Genomic DNA, 9,196 nt, shown 5'->3' on the forward strand with positions numbered 1-9,196 from the left:
GAGGAAGAATTGAGCATTAGCGACACCAAGAAGTTGTTCTAAAGTTACTTGAGCATTTTATTAGCATTAAGCTCCTTATCAATAAAAGTGCAAAAAGGGCATGGTCGTTTCTATTTGCACGAAGTGCTTATGAATATTCCCCTTTCATTCCCATTTTAGATGTTTTGCCCCAATTCACAAAGGCACGTAAGATTAATTAAAAGGGTCCTAGAGGAGTACTATTTTACATATTCCAAATTCCTTTGTGAATAGGCCCTCGTGTGTCTATCGATCGCCACAACTATAATTGTATTTTCCTATCACATAGAAAGTATGTCTAACATACGTTTTTATCCAATGTTTGCTTTGGCAGGAGTTGTTTTCTTACCCAGGTAGCAGGGCTAGAGGTTCCAGCAGATAGTTTACTGGGACAAGACTTTGCAACTCTGGAATGGATGGAAGAATCTGGTAATGCATTTTATTTAATAAGGACCATAAACACTGTTTAAATAACACACATACATAAATGTTGTCAGATTACTAATACGTGTTTTCCTTTTCCTCTATGTTTGTCTATTTAATTTTTCCAATATTATTTTTCAGAGAGCACTCCATACCACAATTTTTGGCATTTCTCAATGCCACTAAGTGACGTGTGATTATTATGTAATATCGTGGCATCCAATTTACCAGCCTCGGAAAGATGGAAGGCTGGGTTTGCCTCAGTCTCATGATCTACATGCCACAGCAGATGTCTGTAGTTGTAAATGTTCACCTTCCTGAGTCATATTAGGGCTCTGAATGGTACACTCGGCCTAAATGGCACTTTTTTGTGCTCCGTTGAATTGTCTGAAATAACAATATAAGAATTCAGAGAGAGATTTACAGGAAATTCATAACAGGATATACTTAATATACTTGAATAAACACAGGAGCATATTGAGGTGACCCTCCAGCTAATAGGCTCAGAACCCTAATGAAAAAAGAGGAAACATTTCCAGCTCCTTTAAAATGCACAATTAGAATAGGAATTCTACAACATCCATTGTGGTGCTTTCAGAAATCTGCCTGAGAGGGTCCCGCTCTGCCATGTCCAAAGTAATTGAATTGAAAAACCTGATAGTGCAACTTAGCATTTCCAGCATCTTGGCATGTTGTTAGCTTTTTATAAATCTAAATGAAATCAGATAACCCTTTTTAATACCGTTTTTAATCAGTCCAAGGTTTGTGTCATTTGAAAAAATGATAGCATTAAATTAAAGATTGAAAATGTCACAATATGAGATTTTCCAAACAAGCCTCCTTCTTTATCCAACCTTTCATTTACTCAATCATTAAAACACACATCCACGATCTTCATACGCACAGGAAGTGGCATCACTGGATATCCCATCATCCACCTACACAGGAAATAACATGACTGAATTTCCCATCGTACAAGCAAGATAGGAAGTGAAATTATTGTTTTTCCTGTCCACACCATCTTTAAAAGAAGAAGCCAAGCAAGAGGACTTCATCTCCCATCACCCATCAGCACAGGAAATGACATCATCTTACTCTGCACCCCTTCCCACTCCCCAGAACTTCTTAATGGCTCCTGCTCTCGTCGTAGGTCTGATCACCGCCCAGTGATACTCTGCAACACTCCTTAGGTTGCTAGACCCCATGCGCCGTTCCCCCAACTTCTTCAGTGCCACACCTTACACTACAGTAGGAGCTTTCACCTGCACCCACTGCCAATTCTCCAGCAGCCACACACCCACACCCACCACACAAATACTAACAGCTGCCTTAACACCCCCTCCCAACACACATGCCACACAAGCACTAACAATGCCTCCACCACCCTACACCACACACCACAGCAAACCTGCGTCAGCACCCACTCGCATACATGTTTCTCCACACACGATCACTCCGCAAACACACAACTGAATTATGGGATCTGCTGAGTACCAACACACCTGAACTCCTCTATATTACAGAGACCTCACACAATCCCTCTTCGGCTCCCAAAGTCGCCACAGAAGAACCAGTGGGCTACAAGATCACTTGACAGAACCCCCTTCACAAGCCAGGAGAAGAACACACTATCATCTACAAGAAATCCATCAAATGCATAACATCTACAGAGAACGCCACCCCATTCATGGAACACCTGCACTTCAAGCTACGAAATTCAGAAAATATCACTCCGAACGGAACCCTCGCATACTGACTACCTGGACCATAAGCCATCTTTACCAACCTCATCACCAACTTCATCGCTCCAATCTCCATCGACTCCCAAGCGTACATTCTTCTCAGTGACCTCAACTTTCACTTAGAAGACCAAGACAGTCCCTGTTTCGCAGCACTCCTCAGCAGCTTCACACACTGAATTCCATCATCACCACAAGCAACAGCATCAAATACAAATCAACAACATCACTCATATGGACCGGCCACTTCATCATCCATTTCCAAATCAAGACACCTCAAGTCAACATCCCTACCAGGTTCAGCATTCCAAGACGCAGCTGGGGTAAAAATCACAGAAGCAGACTGGCTCAGCTCCCTCAGCACAGATTAACCTAGCCCTACAGACAACCTCAGAACTGGATGGAGAACTTCACAGACTCCCTTGCACCCATTGCCTCTGAACTGTAACAAAAGTTCTTGTACAACAGACTGATTCTTAGGCCATGTCCATACTGTACTTCCAAGTTTCTATCTGAACCAGGAAGCACAATGTCTTACATCATTTTCCAAACCCTACAGACTTTGGCATAAGCCTGATGATTGCTTTATAGTTATAGATATAGTTAAATTGCTCGGCAGTCTAGGACTTTTCATTCCTTATTGTGGGATTTCCCATATAAGTACAAATATTATGATTTAGTGTAATGAGGATTACCGCTAAATAGTCAAATTATGCCCAGTTCCATGAGAAAGAGAACTCCATCTATTCAACCTTGCTTTCCGAATAAGCTTTACACAATGAGTTCACAAGTCTGTCAGCATCTTGACTTTTTTTCTGCCCCTAACATTCCCCTTCCTTGTTGCCTTCTAAAATCTCCCCCATCACCCACCACTCATATCCCTTGGTGCTGCATGCTGGGAACAGTGCCTGAGAATGTTAACTAAATAGAGTAAAGGAGAAGATATAAAAAGATGGACAACTGAATTGGAATGGTCCCAAACAGGAAAAGACACTCAGCTGAGTACAAAAACGCAGCTATAGCCAAAACACGAAGCAGTCTTTAAAGGAAGAACGACTGAACCCAGAATTGCTTAACCCGTTTTTTGGTGTATCTCCTACAAATCAGTGCTTTTCCATTATATTGAGACAACAGTTTTGAAAAAGTTGCCGCGTTCTCATCTGGCAAATACCTTATCTACCCATGTCCTTGCAGGAGCCAAGGGGCCAAGACCAAAGAGCGCAACACTGCTTGCAGTGGAGAAAAAAGTAAGTGCAGCAGAGGAGAAACTTAAAGAAAGTCACACCGAGCAAGAAATGTGCACATGGAACCCTCCTACCGATTACTGTCTGACACAGGAGCTCACAGATCTATTGTATGGAGAGGAGAAAGATTTTCAGGTAAAGAATTGAAATACTTTTATGTGTCTACCACTGAGTTCTATTCCAATACATCACAAACGAAACATGGTAGAAATTGTTAAAATTAATGCTATATAGCAACATATACAACTTACTTTGTTGGTTTCAAACATTATTTACAACCTCTTTATTTTGTTCCCATTTCCTGTCTTTTGTTAGATTACCCATTGCTGTACCTGTAGTGATTAGTGCATTGCAAAGCGGTGTCAGTCTATTATATTTTGATGTCGTGCCACTGTCGTTATGCATCAGTGGAGGACCAAATAATGCCACATAGCTGACTAACATATAAGGAAAATATTGTATTGCGTATTATGGCTCTAAATCTAGTTTTAGAACTGAATATATCTGGCATATCATTAAGCCTCATGTCCAGTATAACATTTATAAAGGAGATTCCATTTCTTTTGTGATTTCATGTTTATATTTAGGAAACTGAAACGATGTATAATAATCCGTAGCAATGTCAAATTAAACAATATTTTGTTCAGTAAGTTTTATATTATTAAATTATGTTCGGTTAATGATCCTTAGCATATTTTCTAATATTGAGAGTATGGCAACCAATCAGAAACTTCAGAATGTAGTATATAAGTATAAGTATTAGTAGAACCCCCGAGCTGAAGCTGTTACAGGACACAACTGACTTTTTAGATGGGAAGGAGAAGAAAATAGTGGCAGGAACAGTGATTGAACAGTCTAGTGCTGATAATATAATGATAGTTATTTTCTCTTATCATTGTTATGTGTCATCACTTTTGGTTCTGGCCCAGTACTGGACTGAGTGCCAATAGCTAGTGTTAATGACTGGCTGTGTAATCTGGAAGGCTACATAGCAGATATCAACAATGTGAAATAAGTCCACTTCTGTACATCACTGACCCTGGCTCTCTTGCTACTAGTTCCCTATTGATCTATTTATCCTTGTCTGGTCCTTACAGTTACTTCCTTCTCTGAATAATCTTCTGTTGGTTATTACGGATTCCACTTCACATCCCCACCACACACCTACACCACCTGTCTCCCCCTCTGTGTGTTGTTGTTGATAAGGATTAAAAAGTGCATTGATTATTATAGGTGTAATGTTTACAACTACTAATTAAGGGCCTGATTTAGATTTTGGCAGACGAGTTACTCTGTCACAACGGTGACTGATATATTGTCTACTGAAATACAAATCCTATAGGTCATAATGGGATTTATATTTCGGCAGATGGGATATTCGTCACCATTGTGACGGAGTAACCCATCAACCAAACTCTAAAGCAGGCCCAAAGTATTTGACAAACTCTAGTGTGTGTGTGAGTGTGTGTGAGTGAATATAACACAAAATCATGGCTTTACAGAACAATTGACAAATCCTGATTCACTGACTAATTTCTGACATGCATACAGTTCACAGCTTACATTTTGAGTACATATTTCGATTGACCTGGAAAAAAAGACACAGAGTTCATTGGTATTGCACATTTGCTAAACACAAAGGGAGAGTGTTCCTTCTTCTGTCACAATGTACCAAATTTCTTTGCTTCCAAGCTAACAAAGACATCAGCTTTGGTGTGGTTATCATTGAAAGCATGGCTGTATTGCAATGGTTCGTTGTGGGTATTCACAAAGGGAAACACTTGGAACAACGACCCCGAAACCACAAAGTCGTGAAAAACGAAAGCGAAACAATGCTTTCGTTTTCCACGACTTCATGGTTTTCATACCTTAACCATGCATGTCTGAACCACGTACATGCGTGGTTAAGGTACAGAAGAAGGGAGTCGGAGTCAACGCGGTGAAGAAGGAGGTAAGTTGGCCTGAGACTGGGGCTGGTTTTTTTGGGGGGTGGGGTGCTCGGGGTGATCAGGGTTTAGGGGGGGGGTAAGGGTTTAGGTTTAAGGGGTGGGTTGGGGTGTTTAGGTTTTGGGGGTGGGGACTCGGGTATTTTAAGTTTATGGGGTGGGGGGCTGGGGGTGATTAGGGTTTAGGTGGGGGAGGGGGGTCAGGGTTTAGGTTTAAGGGGTGCGTTGGGGGTTGGGGTGGTTTAGGTTTTAGGGGAGGGGGTTGGGGTAATTTTGGGGTGGGGGTTGGGGTTGTTGTGGGGATGGGGGGGTCGCGGTAATTTTTGTGGTTGGGGGGGGAATCATGCTGGAACCGTGCATGTTGATCACTAATGCCTTTACCAGGAATGCACTTACAAAGAAAATTCGTTGTAAACGCATTCGTGGTAAAGGTATTAGTGATAAGAACGAGGTTGTTGTTCCGACCTCGTTGTTGAGCCATGGGTGCTTGAAGCACTCATGGTTCCGACATATAACCATTCACAAACCTTCACAATGGTGTTTCACTCCTAGGTTAGGCATATAAAACGGGAGCCAGCATGTAAAGTGGAGGTGAAAGACAGCCAAACACCACCGACCTGCATGGGAGAGTATAGGGAGCATTTTCTTCACATATTTTCTCCACTTATTTCCAGGTGGACAAAAATTAAACTAAAGTTATATGCATTTTTACATCGAAAGTAATCATAAACCATCGGATTTTCCATTTGATAGTTGATGGTGTAGATTTATGTGTGTTGACTTTGGATTTTTTGGACTTCCAAAGTAGAGTAACTTCATGAAACTCTTAGATAATAGACTATAACTTGGAAATTTACTTTTATCTTTGTGAATCAGCCCATTAGTGGTTCTTTCCTCTGAGGAGTAGCTGGACTGCTTCTAATTAACAGAAACCACAGTAACTAGGCAGTGTTTACAAAATGCACAAATCGCAGGCAGCCCTTTTATATATATGTCCTTCATCAGTGATCACTGGAATTGGTGATAGTGAAGAACAACAAAATGTAAACTTCATGGGTTTGATTCCTAAGACTACCTTACATTCACAAGGTTAGTGCAGGTGACTTTGAAAATTCAAGGTAGTAATTTGCTGTCCACAATTCATGATGGGGTGGTTACTGCGAGCAAAGGGCTGGTGCAAAGTCTTTGCAGAGAATTTGATTCTGCGCGTGCGGCTGCTGGCAGCAAGAACAGCAGACATCTAACTCACATACCACTGCCTGTTCCACCATCTCTATCTCCATCTCAAAATGCACACCTTTTGTTGCATTGTGATCCTTATCTTTCTAAGGGACAGGGGTTGCAATGCTGGCATACTGCCAATTCAAAAACTGAGACCGAGGTCATGTGCAGCCCACTGTTCTAGGATCCACTTCTGTGCACTAACAGGCATACAGACCAGTATAGGCATCTAATGTCCGCAAATATGTCTCACATTTAGAAGTAAAAACTAAGAGATTCCTTCAGAACAAACAGTGTGCAAAAGGAAACATGCTCTCCTGTGTTTCCATAAATGTTGGATGAAACATAGGTGAATTTCAACTATGGACGATATGTCCGCAGGGTGAACTTGTGATAAATACAAAATCTTGGCATGCTTCTCATCTTTGCTGGATTCATGTGGAAAGACAGTGGCAAGGACAAGGTGTCCTATTTCAGTAGGTCTGCCTCAGGAGCAGCAAGAACTTGGAAACTGCAAGATCTCATAAACAAACTGGAGATGGTGGCACCGGTGCCAACAGCCTGAACAAAGGGTATGGCTATAGGTACAGAGAGGAAAAGGTACAGGAATAAAATTATAGTTAAGCATATGTCACAGCATGTGGCAGGAATAAGAGAGCCAAACACAGTAAACATCCTATTAAAAAAATAGATGAGAGATTGAAAAAGGGATTAGGTGCCGGCAACTCTTGAATGAGGGATGTTCTTCAGTTAATCCTCTGTGAAGGTTCAATTTAGGTTTAAGATGCAATTACTCATTTATTTCTCCCCCTGTAGACTCCATGGAAAAATAAGTTTGAGGCATGGTGCTACCATATTTTTTTTAACCATTTTTATTAAATCTGCTCAGTGACATAGTATGTGGACAGTATAAAGTTCTGCATCATGTAAACAGGATTGTAACGGCACCCTACAATACGCTGAGGAAGACTTGGTTCTTATCATAAAGTAACATAGCCAACCAAACGTGTGACATCATTCTGCAATGCTTCTTCTGTGCAAGACAATTATTGATGGTAGCTGGAGTCCTGTCTAGTCCAGAGCTTCAGCAATTAGTTGAAGGCTTATCATGACATTCATTACGTATACATACAGCAGCGGGGTAATTTACAACATCGCCTAGGTTTAGGGTAAAGAAGAATAACAACTCCTGAATCATGTTGCCATCTTTAATATATACTTTCCACAAATGTTTTCAACTAAATTTACCTGTTTTTAGGATGAGAAAACCCTCTGGGGATGCTTATGAATAACCACAAGGTTGTGACTTCACGGGTTTTCCCAGCAATCTCAATGATAACCATAACCACCAACTAGGTTTTGGAAATTCCAATTTCCCACCACTTGAACATACTATTGACAGCAGAGAAAATGTTGTCATTGCATATTTTCCGCTGTTTTGTGTATCAGTAAATTTGGCAAATCCTAACTCTGTTTATAAATATTTGGGAAATCTGGTCGTAAATTATTTTTTTCATCTCTCAGCAAAGTTTAACAAATAGTTTTGTGAATCATGTCTTGAAATATGGAATATACTTTGTGCTTTTTTAAGGATTGTTTACCATTACAATTATGTTTTTATCTCATCCAACTCTAGGCCTATCTACAGCTTGGCCCCCTTGAACTGAAATTGCTTAGTATTGTTGGACAACAAATGCCTATACATCAGGAGACTGTAAGAAAGTCATCCAAGGGAAGCCTTCAAGATGGCTATGATGAAACACATGAGAAATGGCCCATCACATATGAAAGGATAAAATCTACAGTATCGTACAAATAGATTTTTGAGCAACACTGTTTTGTGCACATATTCATATGTATATAAAATAAAATTAATATTTCATTCCTTAATTGGTCATTCAGCTTTTAGACAATAGTGTATAAAGAACACTCTAACATTTTATAAGTGAGCAAACGTTTCGTCATCATTTCATTTTCAGTATTAAAGTATGCACAGGTTTTCCGGGTGAGTATGTGTTATCATTGCTTGATATTTGTGCATTTTGGAAATAATGTCATTCTACCAGGGGCAGCTCCTCCGTTAACGTTGTCTCCCTGCCAGCAGCGGCAGCTGCAAAACCTTTACAAAAAAACGATGATAAACTGTGTTTATTATCATTTTCTTGTAAAGGGACGGGGCCACAGGGGTGACGAGCAGTGAGGGGGGACTGCACAGCACTCCCCCTCAGTGTGCATATATGTTTGGCTGGCATGTCTCGGGCCGGCCAAACGTGCATGCGCAGTAGGCTCTCACCAGCCCAGCAACACAGTTGCCGGGCTAGAGAGAGAGAATGCACAGGCTCCCAGTCAGCCTCAGAACGCACTGGCTGGGTGCTCCCAGCCAATCATAACATTGCTCTAAGCAGCATCAGGATTGGCCGCAGGGCAGGTGGGAGCCTGTGCCTGCAGCAGAGGAGGAGTTGGAGCTGTGCGGCAGTGGCGATCAAGGTGTTTATTTTTTTAAATAAATAATGTAATTTTTATTCACCCCCTCGCGCGCCACTCCGCCCCTTCTGTGCGCTGCGAGCTGCAACTTCATTCTACAGAAGATGCCAACCTCACTAAT

At 41.2% G+C, this 9,196-nt stretch overlaps 1 protein-coding gene across 1 annotated transcript in view; it reads left to right on the forward strand.

The window, feature by feature from the left end:
- The window catches only part of CCDC83 (coiled-coil domain containing 83), a 104,819-nt gene extending 96,283 nt beyond the window's left edge, over nucleotides 1-8,536 (forward strand). The window contains exons 9-11 of the mRNA XM_069203978.1: nucleotides 353-447; nucleotides 3,375-3,559; nucleotides 8,228-8,536. Of these exons, the coding sequence (XP_069060079.1) occupies nucleotides 353-447; nucleotides 3,375-3,559; nucleotides 8,228-8,410 (463 nt within the window). The 3' untranslated portion in view covers nucleotides 8,411-8,536. The remainder of the gene's footprint in view (nucleotides 1-352; nucleotides 448-3,374; nucleotides 3,560-8,227) is intronic.
- Nucleotides 8,537-9,196: the final 660 nt, after the last annotated feature.

The sequence above is a fragment of the Pleurodeles waltl genome, chromosome 8 (assembly GCF_031143425.1).
Source record: "Pleurodeles waltl isolate 20211129_DDA chromosome 8, aPleWal1.hap1.20221129, whole genome shotgun sequence".
In the NCBI taxonomy this organism is placed as follows: Eukaryota; Metazoa; Chordata; class Amphibia; order Caudata; family Salamandridae; genus Pleurodeles; species Pleurodeles waltl.